General features: G+C 41.3%; 1 protein-coding gene across 5 annotated transcripts in view; it reads right to left on the reverse strand.

Moving 5' to 3' along the window:
* Positions 1-26,634, reverse strand: part of USP34 (ubiquitin specific peptidase 34) — a 299,367-nt gene that overhangs the window by 41,016 nt on the left and 231,717 nt on the right. For all 5 annotated transcript variants that reach the window (XM_075064435.1, XM_075064436.1, XM_075064434.1 and 2 more), the window contains 17 exons: positions 26,299-26,377; positions 24,610-24,663; positions 24,410-24,505; positions 18,951-19,015; positions 18,777-18,852; positions 18,633-18,680; positions 14,818-14,883; positions 13,002-13,082; positions 10,863-10,948; positions 4,701-4,869; positions 4,543-4,617; positions 3,615-3,766; positions 3,206-3,254; positions 3,005-3,109; positions 2,831-2,875; positions 1,138-1,242; positions 173-320 (listed from right to left, as the gene is read on the reverse strand). In XM_075064435.1, the coding sequence (XP_074920536.1) occupies positions 173-320; positions 1,138-1,242; positions 2,831-2,875; positions 3,005-3,109; positions 3,206-3,254; positions 3,615-3,766; positions 4,543-4,617; positions 4,701-4,869; positions 10,863-10,948; positions 13,002-13,082; positions 14,818-14,883; positions 18,633-18,680; positions 18,777-18,852; positions 18,951-19,015; positions 24,410-24,505; positions 24,610-24,663; positions 26,299-26,377 (1,499 nt within the window). The remainder of the gene's footprint in view (positions 1-172; positions 321-1,137; positions 1,243-2,830; positions 2,876-3,004; positions 3,110-3,205; positions 3,255-3,614; positions 3,767-4,542; positions 4,618-4,700; positions 4,870-10,862; positions 10,949-13,001; positions 13,083-14,817; positions 14,884-18,632; positions 18,681-18,776; positions 18,853-18,950; positions 19,016-24,409; positions 24,506-24,609; positions 24,664-26,298; positions 26,378-26,634) is intronic.

A 26,634-nucleotide genomic window follows, 5' to 3' on the forward strand; every position in this document is an offset into this window, starting at 1 on the left:
CCCAATTTGAGAAACGGTGATCTCCCCTGTGAAATCTATGTAGCATAGGGTAAAAGCAGACAAAAGACCAGATTTCACGGCCCATGATGCGTTTTTCATGCCGTGAATTTGGTAGGGCCCGAATAATAACATAACCTGAAGAGCCAATTTCTTTAACTTATATAAAACTTACAAGTTCTCACTCTAGGATAATTGTGTGCCAAAAGAAAACGTTCAACCCAGTTCTCCATATTTTGCAGCACCCAACTGTGTGCTAGTTTATTTCGAGGTGTCTGCACTGCCAGCCAATCCAGGCACTGAGATGGATTGTATTCAATCACCTAGAAGAAAAGAGAAAACAGCAGCAAATAAAATATAGTATATTTTATAGGATTTCTTGTATCAAAACCAGCTAAGAATTAGTAAGATAATGGGTCAATGAAATCATAGTCAATGGGTTTTTTATTCCTAAGTCACTTACATGCTTCTGAAAATCCCATCCACTATTATTAGATCCAGCAAATAAACTGTATTTACATCTTACAGTATTGTTTAAAAATGTTTACAAATTTAGGGGGGTACTTTCAAGGTTGATACTTAATCAACCTTGAGAGTAATCCCATTTGTAAAAATATTTTCTTTTTGTACTTTTTGCCAAGATGACGCATATCACCCCTCATCCTTCAAAGATTTCAGAGTGGGACATCTGCCAGTGTGACAGCTGCCATGATGGCCAATACCAGGGATCGAACTGAATACCTCTAGAGCTGAAGGCACTCATCTTTACAGTTTATGTTGAAGAGAAAGGCTCTCAATGCCTGCACCCTCTTCCCCTTCAACACCTTAAAATGCACTTCTCACATAAGGCCTATTATCTTGAAGTAACAGGGTGACAGAGAGTCTCCTTGCTTGTTTATAAAATGCTTAGCACACTTCGGGCATTATAAAAACAGACAAATTATTTCAATGTTATGGGCTATCAGCTTATCACCGTTTCTTTGAATGAGAAGTGATGACTAAATTATAACTTCAAACTGACACAGTGGAAAAAGGATAACAATGAACTCTCCCGTTAAAACACTGTCAGTATTTTAGCAGGAAAAAAAGAAGTAATCAAGGACAAAAAGAATCCAATATGATTTGTTCTACAGACTGTACCTCCCATATCCTCTGCAGGATGTAAGAAGCAAAGGGTGGCATTCCTGGAGGACCGCCAGCAAACTCCATTAGCATGGTCAGCAATTTGAAAAAAGGATTGGCTGCCTGTAATGCACAAAGATACATAAATACATTTTGATTACTTTTAGTCACGTGATACAGTTCCATAAATATACACTTCTGAAAATATTTCTTATGTTAAACCAAATACTTGCATAAAAAAAAACTTTGAAAACAGGCCAGATATCAGAACAATTTTAGTAATCTTTGTCTAGCTGTAACCTGTGAAACATTCCCACATATACAGTAGGACTAAGGCTTATATCCTTTGTATGCTGCAGTAAATAAAATGCAACAAGTGATGATCATACTAGGGCAGGGATAATCCATAGGGAGACCACAGGCCAAATCGAAACCACCAAATGCTTTTGAACAGACCCTGAAATCTTTTTATTTACTTATTATCATTACTGTTGTTATTTTTTAATTATTTTCTCTGGCATCTGGACCTTGACTATACACTTTGGCCAAGAAATTTGGACTTTGACAAAAAATAATCGAATACCCCTGCACTAGGGATCTCAGTACCATAGCAGTATTCACCAGGAGTGCATAACGTGATCACACTCACTTGACAGCTTGGACATTCCTCTCAGTAGAGGGTGGTGGTACACTTGCAGTGTGTTGGAGGACAGACATATATAGCACATTATTATATAGATGGTATCACTCTCACTGTAAAATTATCATCTTAATTTATTTGCATGAAGGGTAACATTTTCAAACGTGTCTGCCTCAGGAACCCAAAACCTTGAAAATTTTACCCCAAACCAATCAATTATTTGGTCATTCAGGGTTCAAACTGATTACTAGCTTAGGGTTACCTTTGAAACTACCCAACTATTTGTAACCTATCATATTGGCTTTAATTTTAAGTATTTTTTTAAAGTTTGCTAAGACTAAACTAAATACTGGGGTTTTTTTTGTTTGTTTTATAATTTACTTTTCATCAAGGACAAAATGCTACTGGGGTAAGGGGAAAAAAGCATTACAATTTAGTAGATGTCAGCACATGTGCAGGGAAGTGGATTTGTCATCATCTGACATTGCCTCTTCTAACACACAAAGCAAAGCTGTCATGAGATTGGGTTAAGCATGTGCTTCTTTTCCAAGCATGATCAGGTCTCCTCCCTTTGCCATGCCCCTGTTTTTCTCTTTACTTTTTTGTGACAGTAGCAAATGAAGATGGCCTTATCTGGGCATACGCTTCCCATTTTGCACATCTTTACCATGCAGAATGCACATAGAGCTTTCAATATGCTTGTTTTTTAGAGCAGAGATTTATTCCACCTAACATTTGTGTGCATCTAACTGCAGAACTTTGCACAAAAACTTGCACAATCACAGGATAATCTGTTCTTTCCACTTATCTTAGTTCACAGACATTTCTATTTATCAGATCATTTCTCTTAACTCTCTGTGTGAAGAATCTAGAAAAGTGCTATTTGATTTTGAGCAAAATGATTATCTGGAATTGGATAATCTATTTTAGAAAACCAGTATAAAATGCGGTAAGGTTTTATTTCCTCTCATGTAATTTTTAATGGATCATTTTCCATGCAGAATTAAAGTAATTTAAAACAGAAAAAGATTAAGACAAATCATTTAGTCGATAGGCAGTTTCTTTACATACCTCAGGAGTCAACTTTGCTATAGATGTGAAAAGCATGGACACAATCTTAAAAACAAAACACAAACAAAACTCACTTTTAGATTCATGTTTGTTCAGTTGTAACACTAAATCACCCCAGTACATTGTTCAGTTAAACCCTCTCAAAAAATAGAAACAGCAGTGACTGGTACTTACGTGTTCCGCAAGTCGATTATTGTACCGACACAGGCTGAAAATGAGATTGCAGGTTTGCCTGATATTGATGCCATCACGGATATGTTGAAACAAGAAAGGAAAACCCTGTAACAAGTACCAAGGTATTATTAATATCTGACAACTTTTAATGAATATTTTTTTCAAGATAGTTGATTATGTTTTCACATTTAGAAGTATTACCTTCCCTCCTGTTAATGCTGCCATGTCGTTTTGTGACAAAGTCAAGTGCCTAAAACACAACAAAATATTTATCACTTTAGCACAGAAACCATTAAACTGGATTTATGTGCTAGCAACCCGTGAACTGAGTAGGTCAGCCCAAGATCCTCTCTACTACAAGTTTTAATGTTACACCTAAGAGAAAATAGATGAATTAAATTAAAACTGCTACTATAATTTGAGCATGCTAAATAATTAAAAATTAGGCCTATAAAATGATTGTTCAATGGTCTCACTAGGAATTTTAGTCATTTGGTCCTAAGGACACTGTGCCAGAGTACGATCTCAAGTTACACTAGTGTAAAACCAGAGTAATTCCAGACTTATATAGTACAACCAAAATCAGAATCTGTCCCTTGGAAGTTCTTGCCTTTCTGAGCGAGACTGTTCAACCAGAAGAGCAATCAGGGCAATCATCTTTTCAAGTGCAGCAGGTCTGTATTTTTCTTCTGCTAATGAAAGAATGTCTTCTTCCTCCTCCTCCTCCTCTCCTTCCTCTTCAGATAGCACTTCAACTTGCGGCTGGATAAAAAGGGGGGGGGGGGCGGTGTGCGGGTGGGAGGGAAGAGCCACAAACTCAATATTGACATTATATACCAGAGTTTCAAAGAGACTGATAAATGTTTTAAATTTTTTCTCTGTTTTGAGCATTTCAAACACCCTAATTTGTTTGCACAAATCAAATCAGACAGACAGCTAATGATCCGCTTTGTATGTTCAATATTTGCATGTGAAAAATACATAACACAAATTCAAAAGCTGGGTTGAGACCATCCTATTTATCCCTTTATGATAATTTAATTAATTGCTAAGAAATTGCAAGCAAGTTTAAAGTGTACATGAAGTGAGTTGGTAGTCTCAGTTCAGATCTTACCTGACAGCAGTCTACATAATACAAACTGTTGTCACGAAGAACAATATTACTGCCAGTCTCGGCAGAAAAGCCAAGGACTAAGTGGGTATGGAAAGTGACCTATCCTCCCAGGCCTAGAAGAGGTCACTCTAAACCAGATTTGAGGCACACTGATAGGACAGTATGAGGAACCAGAATGTCTGCTGCTAATTCTGTCCTAAACAAAAAATGTCACTATACAGCATAATCCATCCAACATTTTCCAGAAACACTACATTTATTTGAGATGACCATATTAAATAAATTTTTCTTTTAAAGTGCAACAATTTACTGAATAGTTTTGATATTATTTATCAGCTGGTAAATTAAAAAAACAAAGCAACAAGGAATACTTAATTAAAATAGGAATATCTACTTTTCTACAAAAATGTTATTTTAAACTTACATTTTCAGGTCCTTTAGTTCCCATGTAGAAATGCACCATTGTTGATATGGCTTGCAATGAAAGCAAGAACTGACTCTGAAAATGTAAATATTGAGTTATCTGAGTACGACACATACATTTATATACACAATTTCTAAAACTACAAAAGCTATATTCACCTCTTCTTCTCCCATTTTGGCAAATTCATAAAGAAATGCAAAGTATTCCGTGAGATGTTTACTGTGAGGTTTAACACCATGCTCCATAATTGACAAGAGCGTCTTCACAAAGCGAGTTACACATGAGCGGCTACCAATGTCTTCCACAGGACCATCCATGTCATCCGAACTGAAAACATAGTTTAATTTAGTATGTTAAACTTGCATTAGACAAAATGATCTTGAACCAGTCCAAATAGAAGTTCAACAAATCTATGTTTATATATTCCATTCTACTGTAAAGACTCAGAGCTTTAACACAATATCAGCTATGGCAAGGATACCATGGATGACAATTATACGTCACAATATAATCACTCAAATTATAAATGGCATCTACCACCGAAATGCTTGCCAGTGTTACGAGGGTGAAAATAAATTTATTAGAGCATAGTTTTAGTCAGAAGAGGAATTTTGTAAAAAAGCACAACAGGATTTCATGTTTAGTCTCTCTCTGACATCCATGTCAAATTTTCTCAGTTATCAAGTCAGACAATGATTATTGTACAGGAATGTTATGTTGTTGTTTGCAAATGTGACCTGTGTCCAGCAGATACATTTGTTTTAGACAAGCAACAGAGATATGGGTATGAGAAAAAAGTAGGCGTTAATCATGTTTAGAAAATTTCTTCTAATGCTTTTTAAATACATTCTAATCTCAAAAATGTTTTGTCTTAGAAACTTAAAATGAACCGAATCCTCTCCCTTCCATCCTCAGCAGCTGTGCTCTTCGTGAATATTGTCTAGCCAAAAGCAGCCTGATTTACTAACTCAGTTATCTGTTTATGGCACCTTCTCCTTCTTCTCACAACTCACCTAAGAGGATAGGCAAATATTTACATTGCCCGTGCATTTTCCTTAGATATGTTTTTAGCTTCAGTACCTGTGCCAACACCACTACCAAGAGAAACTGTTAATATCCCAGCTTAGTCTGCTCCAGGTAGAAAGCCAGAGTCTGTCTCACATCCAGCGTGTGGACTGGCAGAAAAATGTCATGACCTATGTGATAGGTAAGAGACCACCTTCGGGAGGAACTAGGGGTGTGGGCAGAGCTGGACCGTATCCCTATGAAACACCATGTACGGGGGCTCGGAGGTCAAGGCTCTCAGCTCCGAGACCCACCTAGCCGACGTGGTCACAACCAGGAAGGCCACCTTTCACGAGCAGTGTGACCAGGAGCACGAAGCTAGCGGCTCAAATGGGGGCTCTGTGAGATGGGCCAACACCAAGTTAAGGTCCCACTGCGGGACTGGGGGCCTAACATACGGGAACAGACGATCCAAACCCTTAAGGAATCAGCCAGTTGTAGCATAGGAGATATGGCCGCCAGGTGCACCTTAACTGATGAGGGCCCTAAGCCCTGGGCTCTAAGGTGAAGGAAGTAGCCCAGGATAAGATGGATCAGGGCAGCCATTGGGGAAACACCCCGCTCATCCACCCATCTGGAAAACCGAGACCACTTTGCCAAGTAGGCTCAGCACATGGAGGGCCACCTGTTTTCTAGGACGCGGTGAACCCCTTCCGAGCATGTCCTTTCCTCCCTGCCTAACCATCGAGCAGCCATGCCGTGAGGTGGAGCGATGCTAGGTTGGGGTGGAGGAGGCGGCCCTGGTCCTGGGAGAGCAGGTCTGGGCAGGACGGCAACGGCCACGGCAGAGCGACCACCAGGCCCATGAGGGTCCCATATCAATGCTGTCTGGACCATGCCAGGGCAATGAGAAGGACACGGGCCTTGTCCGTCTTTATATTTTCCAAGACATTGCCAATCAGCAGGAATGAGGAAAAGGCATAGAGAAACTGGCTTGATCAGGACATAGGAGGAAGGCATCGGAGATAGTGCCTCCCTCTCCCTCCCCCCCCCCTCCACTCCTCCAGAGCAGAACGGGGGACAGCGACGGTTCAGTCAAGTTGCGAACAGGTCCACCTGGGGAGTTCCCCACCTTTGGAAAAGTTTGTGCACAACCACTGGGTGGAGAGACCACTCGTGCTGAGGAGAAGTCCCCGCTCAAGCGACCCGCCCACGCGTTCCGGGCGCCCAGCAGATGGAAGCCCTGTAGGCAGATGTCGTTGGCTATACAGAAGTCCCATAGCCTGAGGGCTTCACGCCAGAGGATCAGGCCCTGCCTTGCCTGTTGATGTAGAACATTGAGGCTATGTTGTATCTGAGGACCCTGACCACCTGGCTTTCAAGTGTGAGCGGAAGGTCGTGCATGCCAGTTGTACCGCCCTGAGCTCCTTGATGTTTATGTGGAGGGTCAGATTCCAAGACGAACACAGACCTTGGGTTTGAACATTCCCCACATGGGCCCCCCATCCCAGGTCTGATGCATCAGACATCAGCTCCAGCGACAGGGCCCTGCCCCTTGGAGCATGTTTCTTGGGGAGGACCACCACCATAGGGAGGTGATCACTGGCTCGGGTACCGTGAGGACTTTGACCATCCTGTCCCTGGCCTGGGAGAACTCTGAGGCCAACCAGAGCTGGAGGGGCCTTATCCTGAGTCTGGCATGAGGTACCACATACGTGCACACTGACATATAACCCAACAGCTGGAAGCACGCTCTGGCTGTTGTTACCGGAAACCTTGTGACTGTGTCGATGTACTGGTTTAGGCCTTGCAGGTCCAAGATGGGCCTGAGCTCCCCTTTGGCCTTTGGGATAAGGAAATAGCGGGAGTTGTACCCCTTGCCTTTGAACTCTCCAGGTACCACTTCTGCAGCTCCTAGGCCTAGGAGCCACCCCATCTCCTGCTTGAGCAGGGCCTCGTGCTAGGGGTCCCCCAGGAGGGATGGGGGCAGGGGGTGGTTGGGTGGTGAGGAAGTAAACTGCAGGGTGTAGCCCTGGGAGATCGTGTTGAGGACCCATCGATCCGAGGTCAGCCACGACCACTCTGGGAGGAAAGTACACAACTGACTGGAGAAAAGAAGCTTTATTGAAGGTGGATCTCTGAGGAGAACTGGCAGGGCGTCCCCAGGAGTCCTGTAAAAACCCCCTTTTCCCCACCTGCTTGCCCTTGGAGGACCCAGGCTGGGGGGAGCGGGGGGCAGGGCAAGACTGCTTCTGAGAGTGCCTCTTATAGTCCCACGACTTCTTATAAGCGGTCTCATATTTTGGATGGGTGGCCTGAGCAGGAGTCTGCTGCAGCTTGAACTTAGGTTTAGCTGGATTTGGAACATAGAGACCCAGAGTCTGGAGAGTCATGTGGGAGTCTCTCAAGCCATGCAGCTTTGTATCCATTTGTTCCAAAAACAGAGCTTTGCTGTCAAACGGAAGTCCTGCAGGAAGGTGTGCGCCTCACTGGACAGTCCAGAGAGCAGGAGCCACGATGCCCTTCTCATGGATATCACTGAGGCCATGGATCGGGCGGCCATGTCCACTGAATCAGAAGCTGCCTGCAGGGTTGCCCTGGAAGCCGCTGTATCCTCCTCCACTAGCGCTTTGAACACTTTCCTGTTGTGCTCCTGGAGGGAGTCCTCGAACTTGGGCAGGGAGTCCCACAGACTGAACTCATACTGGCCCAGGAGAGCCTGGTAGTTCGCCACCCGTAACTGGAAACTCAAGGACAAATACATTTTCCTTCCAAAAGAGTTCAGCCTCGGGGAATCTTTATTTTTCAGGGTAGGGGCAAGTTTACTCCAGTACCATTGGGCCGGCTGTTCGGCCTGGCCCATCGATGGAAGACTACAAAGGGAGGCCAGACTCACATACGACCTGCCGCTGTCCTTGGACCAGGAAGAGCAGCAGCACTAGGAACAGTGCCAACCACAGGACCGCGATCCCAACACGGAGGACTGGTACCATCGCTAACAGCTGCTCTGTGATCAGCTCTGGTGGGTGGACTCACGATGGTGAGACACTGGCAACTGATGCCTGCCATGGCAGGGTCCTGAAATGGGACGCCGAATGGGAACGATGTCGATGTCCGTGCCGTGACCGGCTACAATAACCCCTCTGAGACGAGGACCTTTGGTGACGTCTGCCTCGGTCCCGTCGGTGTTCACTACTCAAGGTGGAGTGGTGCCGAGAGTCTCGGTCAGATGGAACCCAACTAGACAGCTTGGTCGGCATTGAGGGCGATCCATCTGGACTTTGCCCTGAATGGACGTTGGGTGGCGAATGGTTTCAGGAACATTCCCTCGATCGAGACTAGTACCAAGCTGGGGGTGACTGCAGAGATTGCAGCGGCAGCCTGCCTCTGGATCATGGGCCAACATTAGCAGTGCCCCTGATACCAGCACAGACATAACATCCCAGGCCCCCTGCAGGGCCTCCGGCATGGAGGGTATACAGGCAGGCCTGCTCCAAATTGGCCGGCTACTCCGCTCGACTTGAGTTGGAGGCTTAGTGGCTGGTGGGGATAGAGGACTGCCCGACATGGGTCTACCCTCTGTCCAGGGTTTACTCCGGAGCCATGGCGAAGAAGGCCTTTCTAGCTTTCTTGGCGTTCCCTGTGGATGGGGAGCGGTGCCGACTAGTCGATGGCACCAAAGGGTCGCCATGCACCGACAACTCAGTGCCTGGTGCTGATTCAGAGGGGCACACCCGAGCCGGGGTCAGTGCCGACTCCATCAACATAGCCCTGAGCCTAACGTCCCTTTCTCTCTGGTCCAAGGCTTAAACAACTTGCAAATCTTGCAGCGATAGCTGAGATGGGCTTCCCCCAAACAGCACAGACAGTCCACGTGTGGATCACTCGATGGCATAGAACGCATACAAGTGTTGCATGACTTAAAACCAGGTGCTCTAGCTAAACTAAACAACTAACTAACTACAGGTACCATACACTGAACCAACAAGCAGTTTTGGGGACAAGCTACAGCGAAGCTGGAGCAGAGCAGTTCTGAAGCACCTTCAATGGCGGCAAGGAAGAACTGAGGGTAGGGGGAGCATGCAGCGCCCCTTATACTGCGCCATGGAGGAGCCACTCCAGGGGTCACTGGGGCGCTCCTCTACGGGTACTGCTAGGGGAAAAACTTCCAGCACCAGGGCACGTGGCAAGCATGCACATCTATTGTGGAATGCACATGAGCAATCACTTGAAGAAGAAGAGGAAGTGGCCTTCCACATCTATATGACGCTGTTTGAGGCACCAGGTTTCCTTATCATTCTTGCAGCAACCTTGTCTTAATGGGTCTTTTTAGAAGTAACAGAGTATGGATGCTGCTATCTTTCAACTCTAATGCTGAAATTTTAAGGATCACCACCCTCTGTAAGGCAAAATGTGGTGGTAAAAATTCAGAATCTTGCAGGAGAGAGAGAGATTATAGCAGGATCTTCACATTCCCACTCCACCAGCAAGAGGAAAGGTCAAGAACTTTCACACATCACAAAAGGAACATGTGATGGTATTTGCCCCCATGGTGAAGGAATTTCTCTGACTCCACTGAGGGAAAAAGACCAGAATTCACACTGGTCTGAGTCATGCTGGGTCAGAGAACTGGCATTATTTCTTGAGGCTGCCATCTTTTTCTTTAAAATCTGATTTCATTTAAAGGAATGTCTGTAGCCCTGCTGAGAAAATCCAGAAAATGTGAAATGAGTATGAGCAGATACAGCGATTACTGCCTGAATCTGCAAAGAGCCTAAAACAACAGCCCACAGAGGTACGAACTGTTCCATTAATCCGAATTGAGAGTCTTAATTCTGATCCCCAAAGATGGTAATTTAAAATGTCGATATCGTTAACTATTTCACTGCTATCCAAACATGTAAGAATGGATCAGGAGGATGACAGATCTGCTCTAACTGCTGTGTTAGTGTTTCTTTGGTGCCACAGGTGGCAGCTATATGAGAGAGGTCTGACATTTTTTCAGTGGAGCTGAAAGGTCAGAAGGGAGCTCCAGGATGCATCTGAGCCCCACGAAGGGAGAGACATCCCACAACCCCAGTGGGGCATTCAACATCATCAATCAGCCATACCAGCATCCAGGGCCAGGTAGGTTCCGGGGGGGTGTTTGTTGCCAAGTGGCTTTGACTCTGTCTGTAATTGCTCCTGCTCCTACATCTCTGCTGTTTGTTTCATGCTTACAGGATAATTTAGGATAATTTAATAAGCAAATCTTTGACACAGCTGTAGCACATTTAGTTAAAAATAAAAAAAGGTTTCAGATGCAAATATTTTACCAGTCTTCCATTCCTGGTTGTAGATACAGATGTGCATGCACTGGCCTCAGTCTTTGTATCACATGAATACACAAGCGCTGGAACATCTGCAAAAGGATAAGTTATAAAACAGACTTTTTTTGTTCACTTTTTTAAGTACGTGTGGGTGTGTGTTTTTATAGTAACGCACATTCAGGTTCCAAAAACCATGTTTCCTAATATTACGTTTCAAAATTATAGTCAAGATTAAGATGACCATATTCTATTTGCTGTAATGTTGCAGTATCAAACTCTAATGTGACAGTCAAACCTGATTTTAATGAACACATCTCATAGCTGGAACCTAGCTATGGTCCTACTATTAGTATATTTTGTATTATAATGAAATGGGCACCTGACAGTGCTTGTCATAAAGGTTACACAATAGTTTCCATTATTTCCTGTTCCTACATATTCATAATTTACTTTTTGTCTAACATTTGGCATACTCTGTCTCTGGCTGTGCGTAAATTTATCTCATTGTACAATAATTCTAATTAAACTTTTTTTAAGTACGTCTACAGCAAAAAATGGCTGAAATATACATATTGTATTCACTGAGAACTAGCATATTTGCATAAAATTTAAGCGAACCTAATAAAGCACAACTCTCATTGTGACACTGCTGCATATTTATGCTTTTACACTGCAACTATTACCATACCATTCTCCCCACCTGACCTGACCAAAAGAGGCATATGCAGCAAAATCCTCCCAAAAATCATCTTAATACCAGAAAAAGGTAAACTGTGGGAGTGAGAAAAAAATTACTTATGATTTTAGGATTTTATTGATGGCGTCACTTCCTGCAGCTCCCATTGACTGGGAATGGCGAACCACGACCACAGGGAGCTGAGGGACTCCATCCCTGCAGACGTTCCAGGTAAACAAAACGTTCCGACTTGCCAGTGGCTTACCCTGATGGCCGGGAGCCAAAGTTTGCCAATCCCTGAAATATAGGGTCAACTTATGAAAGGGTCATACAGTTTTTTGCTATTTTTACCTAACCACCCTGGGGGATTGGCTTATAAACAAATGGGCTAATGAACGAGTATATACAGTAAGCTAATAAAAAAATGCATTTAGCTAAGCAGCAGAAGTCATACAGCTTAGTTCTACCTCATTCCTACCTTAGTGAGGTATGAACTTAAAGTAACTGTGAATATTCAAATACTAACATTAAGTACAGATAGCTTATTCACTTTCATGACTTTTACAGAAAAGGAAATTAAATTAAAAAATTATGTTAATGAATATGTTTCACAGTTAAAATAGCACACAAAAAAACAGAAAATGAAGAAGTTAAGGTTTTAATAGCAGTATTGACTTGGGAGCGTTGTACTTACAGTATGTATTACTTTCTATTCCTGTTTCTCTAGTTAAATGTGTAGATCACTATGTCATTTTTTATGTTACAAAATGTAAGTTAATATAAATAAGTATGCAGTTTAGCTGAATTTATGTTGGTGTTGCAAGAATCTTAAATTATGCCCTTTCTGACTTAGTGATTTTGACCTTGAACCATAACACTGCATTAAAGACTGGCTGGTTCTTACTCACACACTCAGGGTATAACTGATTGCCATATGTGGGGTTGAGAAAGAATTTTTCCCCAGGTTGGACTGGCAGATTTTCACCTTTCTCTGCAGTGAGTGGGTGCAGGTCATATGCCAGGATTATCTGAGTATATATCACTTAATCATTTCCCTACTACTGCAGGGTCTCAAGCACTGGTGCACCTTGGCCCCTCCTACTATCCATCTGTGGCACATAACAGTCTAGTCTCCTTTGGACTGTTCTACTTCGGTCAAATTTCAGCTGGGGGTTATAGTGCGGGTGCTGGGTGGTGTTAGCGGTTTGTGACGCACAGGAGATCAGACTAGATGATCTTGTAGTCCCTTCTGACCTTAAATTCCAAGACTCTGTGTAGGATTTTGCAATGAATAATATAATGTTTGCATAGCCAGATAAACTTCACAAATCAAATACAGGTGGAGCAGGAAATGAGAGTTTTGTGCAGTAATGTGAATTGCCAATATTATTGTACAATTAGTAATAATAAACTGTTTCTACTTACGGCTCAAATAGGTATTTTTTGTATAAAATCATATTTCTTCTTACCTGCCTCACAATTTGATTGGGACACTTGATTAGAATCTGCATTGGCCACCAATCATCATCAGCCATCCGATCCAAAAACCACTGCATAAAATACATATTATATGCTCTTTATTGTACATTTCAAATTAATAGTCATATTATTTTTCTTTTAGTCATCCTTTAATATGCTATTAAAATTCAGAGGATTATTATTAATTATTATTATTATTATTATCAAAATAGAAAACTGAAATACAAGAGAGAAATCTGAAAATCCTTTGTCCCTGGCGAAGGAAGAAAGAGGGAAAATAGTAACTATATGTATGAGTTTGCATGTAATATCTGTAATATCCTTCATCCCGGGATCTCTAAGGCCTGGATTCAGAGAAGCTATCCCTCTTTCAGAAGGGTGCTTAAGAATGTGGTTAACCTTAAATATGCAATTAAATCCCATCAAAGTCAGTGAGACTTAAGTACACATTTAAGATTAAGTACATACTAAAGTGTTTTGCAGAAGAGAGATGCTTAGGTGATTCCTGAATCAGGGCCTTAAATGTTTTTCAAAAGGTGAGTAAGCATTATCATCTCTATTTTACATTTGGAGAAAATTAGTCTCTGCGAGATTAAATGATCTGCCAAAGTCAGGTGGTGAAAGGCAGTTGGGAGTAGAACTGACGCCTCCTGACTCACAGAACTATGCTCAATTCACTAGACAACGTTGCCACTTTAGAATGAACAATCCGGGTTCCTATTTTTTTTCTTGGTTTAATAGTATTTTAGCATGTTCTATTTCTAGGGTCCTTCACTTAACTTGTTTTTGATGTCTTATTCTCAACCCACAGTGATGAACTTGTGTCACCAGATTATTGAATGTTAAATATCAATTTAACAATCTGAAGATTGGATTTGAAAACAAACACTGTAATTAATGCATATATATTAGATAACATCTATTGCAGGATATTAATTATGGCTGAAATTATAACATTATGCAGTAACAGGAAGTTTCTGTCATTAAGACTTGCAATCTCAATGTCATTTTGGACACTCCTCTTCTCCTTGTATATTCAGATTAAGACCAAATTCTGTCAATTTCTCCTCTTCGGTATCTCAAAATTCTGTCCTTTCCATCCATATGGCAACATTCTTTGGATATGCCTTCATCTGCAGACTGCAATCTCTTTCTCCTGGCTTCCCCCATGCTCCCATTTGTCTATACAAAAACACTAATGCTAAAATCATCTTCCTCCCACAAAACTCCTACCATGTCATTCCATTCTTCTCATCCTTTCACAGGCTTTCCTTTGCCCTCCATATCAAGTTCAAGTCCCTCATCTTCACCAGCAAGGCTCTGTATAAGTTTGCTCTTGCCTATCTCTCTACTCTTACCTCTTCTTACTCTCTTCACTCCACCCCAGCCTCCTATGTCACTGCTCCTTATTTCCTTTCCCTTGTTTTCATGCTTTCTTCTTTACGCATGAAACTCTCAATGTCTACTGTGCCAAGTGACCAACCTCACACCACTTAAACCCCTCTGCAAAACCTATCACTTTTAAACAGTCAGTCCCAGAGGGTGTAGACAGCTATGTCTACTACTAGAGTCATGAAAGCGTTTCGCCTTATGACCTGCCTACAGGCTCACCAGAAGGGCAGTCCCTGCAGCATTTTCCATACAAAGTTTAGGCTTTGCACAAGGGAGGAATTTCACTTCTTAGTACACGTATGTCCAAATACTCCAAAATATCTAGTGATGCTAACCCCTAAAAATGCAAAACTCTTTATATAAAGTTGTTTTTTTACTTTTTTACCTTGTTCAACACCTCATTATTTATCTCACCTCACAAGCTGCCTGACTGTTATTAAACTGCTTTGTTAACAGTTCAATCCACTGAAGCATTGTGGGCTAAAGAGAAATAGGAAAAAAGATTTTAAGATCAAATTCCAACTTAATCTTAAGTTTCTACACAACCAGTTAATATATGTAGGCTTAAGAACAAATGCAATTATAATTCATTAAAATATTTAATGAAACTGAAATAAATCTCTTAACAAAAAAGTAATACATATTTTGGACACTGAACTAAGTACTGCACATTGTGTAGCACTATCCAGGCAACTGCATTTTTCACATTTAAACTGATTTGATATTAATTACATCCTAAAAAAATCTTTCCCAAGTATTGTTTATCCTCCCTCTGCACTCTTAGAAGAAATCATAATCCATGTTTATGTTAAAATCCACTGACTCCAAATACCAAGAGTTGTAACTGAACTATATTAGGGAGACCACACTGCAAACAACACTATTTTAATTGCCAAAATACACTAATTCTCAACATGATCCCAAAACTAAGGCATACCAAGGGTTTTCAGTTAATTAAACAGAAATAATATTTTGTATCATTTTAAGAATTAGAATCTGATTTTAGTTTAAAAGTGAGATTAGGTGTTTGGTGGTAAAAAAAAATTAGCTAATTTTTAAGAAACAAACAAGTCCATATTAGTTCTCCATGATGTACATGCTACGTTCTTGTACTGAAGTGTATGAAGAGTTTAAAGAAGGTGAAACTGCTGATAAGTAAAGAGCTTTAATTTACTGAATATATATATTTTTACTTTCTAATTTTGGACTAGATTGTATCTAGATCTAACACAGCCATGCAGGAATGCAGGGGGAAGTATGGACACCCGCTTGGCTGCATAAGAGATGCCTCAATTGTGGCTCTGGGTGCAAGGAGAAGAGCAGGGGTTATACACTTAAAAGTGCTTCCTACCCCTACCATACATTTAATAATTGGGCCACACCATTTGCAGTGCATACACTCAACTTCATCCTTTTCACCGCTGTTTTATTTTTAAACTTTTGAATACTTCCTTGTGTTCTGAAACATATTCCGACACAGATTTTTGTTTTCTTCCCATTTTAGTGTGTCCGATCTTTAAACTGTTATCTGCTAACAGCTTGAAATGTGTATGTGGTGGATGTGAGATTCTTCAATATGTTGAGATGCACATGCACTTCAGGGCTTGCGTGTGTCCTATTTGTTTATTGTGTGCATCTTTTCGACCAGAGGTTCTCAATCTGGGGGATTGTGGACTCATTTTTCAAATGCTGACACTGTAATGGAGTGTGAGAGGTTACAGCTACCACCTTTCGTTAGATAAGGGGTGGCCTGTCTCTGGTGGCTGTAGCCTTTTTTGAAAAGAGCAAAGACAAAACTCAATGTCTTGCTTAGTGCTTCATCTCTAATGAAATGTTTCTCATAACTGAAGCTGTTGTGAGCTAATGCTGAAATGTGTTATGGGCTTGATCCTGCAAGATGCCCAGCATTCTGGCCCTGATCCAGTAAAACATTTAAGCATATGTTTAACATTAGGAGTTAAGTGGGATTACTTCTGTAAGTAAAGCAAACATGATTTGGCCCCCATCTCAGTTTCTTCATTAGTATTTATTGGTAATAGGTGTTGTTGGGTTTTTTTAGGTGTGTGTGGGTGTATTCCCACATAAATCTAGTAATGAAATAGGATTGCTAATGTAGTTACATCAAGTAGAGTTGTGACAAATCAGAAAGCAAGGCTGGCATAAGATTCACTGAAGCTCAGGGGAGAAAGCTGAAGCCTGAGCCCCACCTTGCGGGGTTGAAGACAAAGCCTGAGCAATTTAGCTTCGTGGGGTTCCCTGAGGTTTGGGACCCCAGGCAATTGCCCTGCTTGCAACCCCTTAATGCTGGCTCTGGGATTTTAATCTAGTGGATATGCAGAAAAACAATTGCTGCGGCTCAGGCGAGCCACAGAGTTTTTACAGCATTGGAGGGAGGAGGAGGGGGCAGAGGTCAGAAAGAAAAAGGTTGAGAACACATTTTCTAGACTACTACATAGCCTTACTTCAACAGACAGCTTTGCATATATAAACTAACTAATGTATTATTGTAATATATACACCTCATGCAATGTATAGTATTTTTATATATCTGAATGATATAAAAGTAGGGTGAAAATCCAAAAAAAATGAATAATAAGTTTTTTTATAATATCTGGCTGTTGTTTTCAGTAAAAATCAGTTTAAATGGAAAACAAAGGGGTTTAGGCATAAATTACAGCAGTCCTAAAGCTGCATTAATTTATGCCAGGTTGTGGCCAGATCTTCAATCCACCGCAACAGTTCTGCATCAAACACAGTCCAGGTGGACCAGAGTACCTGGCACACAATCTTCTTGAACATAAGTGTTATACACTATATAAAAAGGTCTGAAATTTTCTTTTAAAGTTTTTTTTCCCTTGCTTGTTTTTATATTAGAAATACAGGTCTTGACTAACCTGGACGACTGAAGAATTGACATCACAGATACAAAGAAAGTAAATCAACGGGAAATTAAAATGATTTCTACTGAGACTGACTGAAACTCTTTGTTTTGTGTTTATGTTAATATCTATTTAAATAAAACACTTATGAGCACAACTCTCTTTATTAAGGATTCAACACCGTGCCCCTTTGATTAGAGACTTAAAAAGATTCTAATTCACGTCTCTGAATCATACAATGATTCTTCCACCAAAAAGAGAATACAAGATTTGTCAGTCCTGACATTTCTAAGGAAAAAAACCAACTCAACCCAGCCCAACAGTTCCCATCCCCACCACACACAATTTTTCAAGCTTTAAATTTATAGCAGAAAGAAGCGAACAGGCACAAACCCATTTTTATGCTTTTCATTTGAGGGCACTATGAAATCTGAAACTGTAAACATTCTTTGTAGTGACTACTGTATACCATATATACTCGCTCATAAGCCGAATTTTTTTTAGTAAAAAGGGAAAGCACCAGAGAAGGGGGTCAGCTTCTGAACAGGTAGAGAGGGAGAGGTGAGACAAAGCCCCTCCCCCCCAACAAAGGGAGCAAGGAGAGGCAGCACAGCCAGCAGAGCCAGAAGGGAAGAGGCAGGGCCAGAGTCTCCCCACTTCTGGCCACACTGCTCTCTCCCTAGCCTCTGAAGCAGATGCAGCTCTGGGGCTGGCAAGCTGCAGCCGTGCTGCTCGGCCCCGCCCCGCAGAGCATGCTGTGGCTATGCTGCCCGGCCCAGCCCGCTGGAACGTGCTGCAGCTGCGCCGCCCAGTCTGTAGCTCCAGCCAGGCCAGAGACATCCTCCCCTGGGAAGGGATGGGGTGGGGAGAGTGTGGGGGTCCCAGGCTATAGGGGTGGGGTCATGGGGGGGTGGTCAGAGGGGTTACTCCTGACCCCCAGCTTCTCCCTCCCCCCCTCCCAAATTTTTCCCCACCACTTTCTGTCCTGGCCCATCAGGTTAAGCATCTGGCGCACCTGGACACTCTGTTTACATTTTACCATTGTGCCCGAGGACGCTCGAGGTAAACAAACCATTTCGGCCCACCAGTAGCTTATTCTGATGGCCCGGGAGCCAAAGTTTGCTGACCCCAGAATTATAGGGTCGGCTTCTGAACGGATCATAAAAATTTTCCATTTTTACTTATCCATCTTGGGGGGGCCGGCTTATAAACGAGCTGATTTATGATCGAATATATATGGTAAGTTATGACTCAAAACCATATCCTCTTACATAAAAGCACAGAGGGGCAGGCAAATTTCACTCAATTAATACAATAACTTAATATGTATTTACAAGCTAACCAACATACCTTTTCTTTTGAATGGATAAATGTCTCCAGAACAAAGGAAGTGCTTAACTGCAAGAAAATATTATACAATTAATCAGTGTCCAGAATTATTATGTAAACATATTCCTTTTAGAAGAAATGCTTTATGATGTTAAGATACTTTACCTTTGCTGTCATTAGGGAAACTGCTTTTGGATCTGGTAATGTGCTTGGAATGCTACTACACAACTGCCACATAAACCTAAAGTCAGTAATATAGTTTGTTAGTTAAAATAAATTTTAAACATCTGGATTAAGTAAAAACATCTCAAAATAATATGTATTTAAAGCAAAACTTACCCAAAATATGTATGTTCAAAAATGTTCTTGTCTTGAAGAAACTGCATGTTATCATGCCATATCCACTGAAGAAAAAATACTAACATCAGGTACAAGAAAGCAGTTTACTTCATCAACATTTGTGTGGTTTTAAAAATAAAATTATAACACTTGTTAACTATAAAAACCCAGTCTTGTCTCTCAATTTTCGTTTAAAATATAGGTTCAAAGTTTTATTTCTACTATAGCAGACTGTTTTGCCAGTTGTAATTAAAAACAGTTCTCAATATCCCCTTCCTTCCACACACACACCTTTCCACATACTTGCTTACTTATCCAATATTTTTTAAAATGAATACCTAATACTAGGTTTCTAACTCCATATTTAGGTGTCTAAATTAGTGGCACGATTTTCACAAATGCTAAGCACCCAGCATCTTCCACTGAAGTCAATTAAACTCATGTAATCCCACTAAAACTAACAAATAAACATTAGAAGTAATGTCAGTGGGGTTCCATGGGTGCAATTAAGGTGTATGGGCTTCATCCAAAGCCCATTGAAATTAATGGAAAGACTTATGGTGACTTCAATTAACTTTTGATAAAACCCTGAAGGCAGAATTTGGGCCACTGTTCTCAATCCAAAACAATATTTTGTGCCACATCTCCTTGACTGAAATTTTGTTTTTGACCAAAGAGGTTTACATAATTTTTTCCCCCAATATGAATGATTTTAAACTTTAACTCTTTGCTGAAGTCTACTACAGATTATTTTTTAATTGGGCAGGGCTGAAGGCATAATCTGATTGTCTGGCGAAGGACTAGACCAGCAATGACCAACTTTTTCAGCCTGAGTGCCAAACATATAAGTGGCCACAAATCAGTACTTTAGGACAGATTCCCTGCCTTTTTTTGCTCCCTAGGGCCACTCAGGTGGCAGAAAAGGAGAGTAAAAAACAAACAAACAAACAAAAAAACCCTCAACCACATGCAAACCCCCTATTAGGGATACCACTGGCACAGGCAGCGATGCATCTCTAACGGGCACAGGGTTGACACGATCAGCTCCTATGCCTCTTTCCCTGCAATATCTGCAAAGTACTTGTATGGAGCAGGTGGTAGGAGACATGGAGGATGTGAGGCAAGTGCATGATGTGTTCCAGCTATCTCCTGCTGGCACATAGTCCCTCAATAGCCAAGTCGCTAGGTAGCCATCTGACAAGTTAGAGCAGCCCTCAGTGCTTTTATGTGCCAAAAAATAAGTGAGATGCAGTGCGTAACTGGTTCTCAGCTTCTCTTCTCTTCCATCTCACTTGGGTCACCCTGGGTAGTCATGTGGAGGAGTGGAGCCATCCTCTGATAGGCACTTCCCTAGGTCAAGCAGACCCAGTTGAGTTCCTATGCTGCTCACAAGTTTGCAAGAAAGAACTACTTTCTCATTTCCCCTCTGCAACACAACAGACAACTAACTAGCGAATAAGCTCTTGAGCAGTTGCAGTTACTAAGAACACTCTCTGTCACGTCGGAGCTACAGTAAAGGCATTGCCTCATCTTCTCCCCATAGCGACAGGGCTGATTCAAACACTTCAGTTTAACAATCACAGGCCATAGTCCCAAGGTACAATTTGTAAGCAATACAAATCTTCTAAATGCATTTTGCGATCGAAGGCCACAATTTTTTAGAGCCTTGAAGGCCACAGGTGGTTCCCAGGCACAGGTTGGCCGGCTCTGGTCTAGTCTATATGACCCAGAGAAAAACTGCTCAAGTCAGAATTCCTGCTATAATTTTCGATTTTGTCGTTGCTTAAATGAATGCAAAATTGACAGGATACAGAAGGCCCTCAGATACTATAGTTTGTTTTACACTGAAACTGTTCTGTTTAAGATCTCTGAGGCATATTAGATCAAGTGAAACATTTTCTCATCTCATAGAAATCATTTATTATAAATGTTTAACTATTTTTCTTGCAGCCCACTTGTAAGTACGATAGAACAGAAATGGAGTTTGGTATTTGAAATAAACCAAACTCTTTCCTGTTTGGAGTACATCTCCAGCCCAAGTCATGACTATGTCAAATAGTGTGTTGTGATACAACTGCACTTCTGGTGCGTTGGTGACAGCTGATTTTTGGCCTGAGGCCTTACTACAGAACAAGACATTCAGCTAAATTATGTCACAACAACTGCACAACTTAGTCTGTGTTATGCCTTATACCAGAGGTCAGCAACCTTTCAGTAGCAGTATGCCAAGTCTTCATTTATACACTCTAATTTAAGGCTTCACGTGCCGGTAATACATTTTAACATTTTTTAGAAGGTCTCACTATAAGTCTATACATATAACAGTAGTTTGGTTATATATTAAAGTAAACAAGGTTTTCAAAATATTTCAGAAGCTTTATTTAAAATTAAATTAAAATGCAGATCTTATCAGTTTAGTGTGATCCTTGCCCTTGCTTCTCCTTGCTGAGTTTTCCAGTGTCTGGCAAGTATTTGGATACTTTAAGCTGCACACAGGCTTCTGAGTGACCACTTGTTAACCGGCTCCGAGAGGGACAGAGGATAGATTTCATGTGTGAAAATACCTGTTCACACAGGTATGTGGATCCAAATGCTGAAAGCACTGCAAACACAATTTTCTTCAAACGGTTGAATTTCACTGGCAGGGATGTCCAGCAGGTCAGAATAGAGGCCCCATGGTCTCTCTCGGTAGCTTCAAGTACACTCTGCAGATCTATAAACTTTGATGTCCACAATTCTGACCTTTTTAACTGAAAGAGTTGCATTTCAAAATCTTCAACACCCGTCCACTGAAATACAGACAAATCCAAGTCGCTTTCATTGAACTTTTTAGGTTTAATTAGAAAAGAAAGCATTGGACCAAATTGCTGGAAATCTTGAAATTGGTCAGAAAATTCTGATTCCAGTTCTTGCAGGTACTTTCCAATCTCATCGACACTGACAGTGCAACATGTCGATAGCTCTTTTATGAGTTGGAAGTAGTGGAAAGTAGAAGTTTGAATATCCCTGGAAAAAACTGCTAGTTTCACAACAAATGCCTTCCAGGCTTCATAAAGATCCAGAACTCTTTGCCCTGCACCCTGGAGGTAGAGGTTGAGTTCGTTTAGGTGAGTGGTGGTATCAGTTAGAAACATGAGCTTACACAGCCATTTGTCATCATCCAATTTGGGGTAGTTTTGTTCTTTTTCCAACAAAAAGGCCTTGATTGCATCAAAACAGTTTACAAAGTGCACCAAAATCTTGCCACGACTTAGCCACCGAATGTTGCTGTGAAATGGGATGTTGTTATAAGCACTGCCCATCTCTTCCAGCAGTGCTTGAAATTGTCTGTGAGTCAAAGCAGATCAAGCATCAAGGAAATTCACAATTTGCACCACTGTATTCATCACATTATTAAGCTCTAAATTAGAAATTTTAGCACACAGGTTTTCTTGATGGATGATACAGTGAAATTTGACTGTCAGATGGCCAATCTGATCTTCAAGTAACTTTATAAATCCCTTCTGTTTTCTGATCATGGCAGAAGCACCATCTGTTGTCACACAAAATATTTTTCTGATGTCAAATCCTCGTTCTTCAAAATGGTTTACAAAACTTTCCAGTACATCTTCCCCCTTTGTTGTGCCATGCAGGGGTTCCTCTTGGATTTCATCGAAAGCATGATATCTTGCAACAACTGCCAAACGTGGAACGTCATCTATATCCATGCTCTCATCAACTGCAACACTAAACACTGCTGTGTCTTTCAATACAGTCGTCCACTTTTTCTTAATATTTTCTGCCATTTCACTTATGCGTCTCTCAACTGTTCTGGCAGAGATGGGCAGTTCTTTTATTCTAGATATGATTGTACCTTCATTTGGCATATCACTGAAGAAAATCTCCGAACTGCTGAGAAAAACTCTCTATATACTCCCCATCTGTAAACAGCTTTCTGTTTTTTGCAATGCACTGTGCAGTCTTGTAACTTCCTTCTGTAGCTTGATTTTTCCTTACATTTAAGCTTTTAAAAATACTGCTTTGCTTCTCATAGGCTGCTACTGCCTTTCTGATTGATTCAGTCTTGTCTGCTTCGTCAAGAAAGGTTTTCTTGTGCTTCGTTTCAACATCTCGAACACTTGATGTGCGCCAAACAACACTTTCATAAGAGAAAGCACAAATAGCATGGTCCTTCTTTTCAATAAATCCAAATGTGTCTGTTCAAGCAGACTGAAATGATCAGACATCTAGCTTCACTTTCTTAGGAGCTGCCATTTTGTCAAATGTTCCCTTCAACTCTCAGTAGGAAAAAAAATGGCGATAGAAGGCAGGCACAAGGTCAAATGCAGTGTAGTCTGATATAAGCAATTTTAAGATGGGGATGCTGAGCTGCACCTCACCTTGCCTTGTGTGCAACCCTCACTGTCCCAGGCTGGGGACAGTGGACCGCAGTGAGGAGGCTGCAGAGCAGTGATCCAAGGCCAAGAGCAGAGCCCAGGGTGGCCTGCTCGGACTCCAGGCCAGAAAGCAGGCTGAGCAAGATTGGAGATCCAGACCCCAGCTGGCAGTAGGTCAGCGGCTGGAACCCCAGATCAGCAGCTGAGGTGAGTGGCGCTGGCAGACGGTAGGGTTGAGCAGGGCCGGAGGCCTGGACCCTGTCTGGCAGGGGGCCTGCGCAAGGTGAGTAGGGCTGCAGCAGGGGGGACCCTGGCTGGCAGGGGGCCAGCAGCCAGAACCCCAGAGCAGCGACTGAGCAGCTCAGCCTGCCCCGCTCTGGGGTTTTGGCTGCTGGCTCCTGCTAGCTGGGGTCTCAGCCCCCTGCCAGCCTGGGCTTCCTTCACCCAGGCCAGCAGCGGGTGCTGAGTGGGACTGGCAGCAGGAACTGGCAGCGGAAAGCCCCAAACGGCGGTGGGCTGCACGGCTCAGCCCGCCCCACGTGCCATTAAAAATTGACTCGCGGGCTATAGGTTGCCGAACCCCACCTTATACGTATAATTGGCCATCTTCTTTATTGTGCTTTCTCTGATGATTATGCTGCTAGCTCTCAATTACATATTTTTTTCATTTTAGAAATACCAGTGAATTTCAGTACTTTACATAATTTAATATCCATTTTACACTTTTTGTACTGTTGCCAGCATTGCTATTTTGATTTAAATAAAACGGAACTTACAAAAAATACAACCTTCCTTTTTTCCCCCCCCCCCCCAAGGTTATGATACCAAGTTTTAGTTAATTTTTACTGCTGGGTTACAAACTCTGGAAAGTAGTGTATTATAATGGAAACATAGACACAATGTCAATTTTAGCAATGTAAAGAGTGATGTTATATTACAAAATGTTCTATGAAAGATGGCAAGCTTTCAATTATCTTAATATTTAAAATCAAATTTCATTTTCTATATTTACTCAGATCCCACTGATTTGGATAGGATTTCTTACTACATTTGTACACTGGTGTTAAACAAACCAACTTGTACCTCCAGCAACTCTGATGAAACATCAAACTTGTAGTCTCTGCCATTTTCCTCCTCTGGTTCCATCCGTTTATAAAACAGCATGTACGCACTATGTGTCTTTAAGGAAAAAAAAAATGTATAATTTTTGCTCTTCAGAGAGATTACTTAGGTCATAAATTTAAAAATATATTTACTTAGCAAATGAAATGGGAAAAGTGTACCTTTTCAAAGGAGAAGTCCATAAATTTATCAGTGACAGAATCATATGTCTTGGTCTGTCAAAAAGAGAACATGCGTTACTGAAAATATTCATCACAAACTTGTTATTATGGCCTCATTGTGGATGATTCTGGTCTCAGTGTGCAAGGAAGTATCTCCACTTTATGCCTTCCATGCAGGGTCTGCCATCAGTTACATTCCTTGCTCATCATTAAATAATTTTAAGTTTTCTGTAGTAGCTTTGGCCTGATCTACACTAGTGAAGAGGGATCAACCTAAGATACGCAACTTCACCTGCGAGAATAGTGTAGCTGAAGTCGATGCATCTTAGTTCGACTTACCTCCCATCCTCACAGTGCGGGGTCGATTGCCACGGCTCCCCCATCGACTTTACTTCCATCTCTCGCCGAGCTGGAGTTCAGCAGTCGACGGGAGAGTCTACACTACACTATATGCAATAAATCGATCCCCGATAGATAGATCACTACCCACCAATCCGGCGGGTAGCGTAGACGTACCCTTACTTTAATTTTCCAGGGTTGCATATGCAGCACTTTGACTCTGACTCCGCTCATATTTCTCCAGACCAGGTCCTCTGTTTTTGGAGTCTGCAGATGTTTTACAGATATTCTGCATGGAATCAATTTTGTGTTGTACTTTGGCATGGCAACTTTACTAGGTGGAATTCTTTAGCTTGCTCATAGAATTGTTGTAATAAGCTGTTATTAAGCATGCACATCAGGAAAGCACACGGCTGTAGGTTTTTATACATTGTGAATGTTTGCAACTGATTTAACAGTGCTTCATACTAAAGATGTGTAAAAATATTCACACTGCTGACAAAAGGCAAATTCATACTGCAGATTCAAAAGTCAAGGCAAGAAGCTGGTACAGTCTTGTAAAGTAATTTGCTTTTAATATTTATTTTAAATCCATGAAACTCCCTTTTCTGACCAAAAGAAAAACTATACAAGGCATAGGTCTGAATACACATACATTAAAAACATTTGTTTAGTGCTTGATTTGCCAATTCTTTCTGGCCAGTAGTCTGAAGAACTACATTCTCTGGCAGCTACTGGTGGTTCCTCAGACATTAATATTAATATATTTTATACTTATTAGCGCTTCTCAGTCAAGGATCTCAAATGCTTTAAAAAAAGTTATCACTATTTTACAGATCAGGAAACTAATGTAATGTGACTAACAATATTCATGAGTTATAAAGGATATCAATCACTATGCAACTGTATTAGGGCAAAACACACCTGTATTTAAAGTCAATTTATAGCTATTTCAACTGATAGGCTTTTTTAAAAAAAACATATACAAAACACTAGTTTGGCTCTGCAGTCCTCAAAAAAATTTCCCAATTCACCAAAAGAACTTTCCCCTTCACCAACTTATACTCCAGGTAAGCCACGCTCTCTCACGGAAAGTTTGGGCAACCAAACAGACTGCATCATGGCCTGAAAATAAACAGACTCAGGCTGTGCAGTCTCGTTGTCTCTACCACAACAAGTGTCTCAATTAAACTCCCTTAACAGTTTCATATACATGTTGAACTGGAGGGGTATCAGGGCATGGCAGAGCATGATATAGAGTCTGTCCAGTACTACCTTCTGAGAGTTTAATAAAAATAAAATAAAAAAAATAAAAGGAGAGGGAGACTAGAGATAAAGGCTACAACTTACAGTCATTTCTCCACCAAAACATTCAGAAGCAAGCTGAGCAGAATCAAATGGTTTTACTTCAGCATCATTGAAAAGATACCTATAAAAGATTAAACTTTTGAATCAGTTGTCTGTTACTTCTCTTACAGTAGATGAAGAATACCAAGCATCTACATCAAAAGAATGACATTTATACATGGAAGATAAAACTGTGAGGAAGTAAAGGCAAAATTACACTCACATTGCCAGCAAATTTGTTATTTGTGAATCAGTAACCAGGAAAATAACATGAGCACCTTCCCTCAAGAGAAAAAGGACTGATTATTCAGAGAATACTTTCCACTAGAAAAAGAAAAT

Source organism: Chelonoidis abingdonii, chromosome 3 (assembly GCF_003597395.2).
Source record: "Chelonoidis abingdonii isolate Lonesome George chromosome 3, CheloAbing_2.0, whole genome shotgun sequence".
NCBI lineage: Eukaryota > Metazoa > Chordata > Testudines > Testudinidae > Chelonoidis > Chelonoidis abingdonii.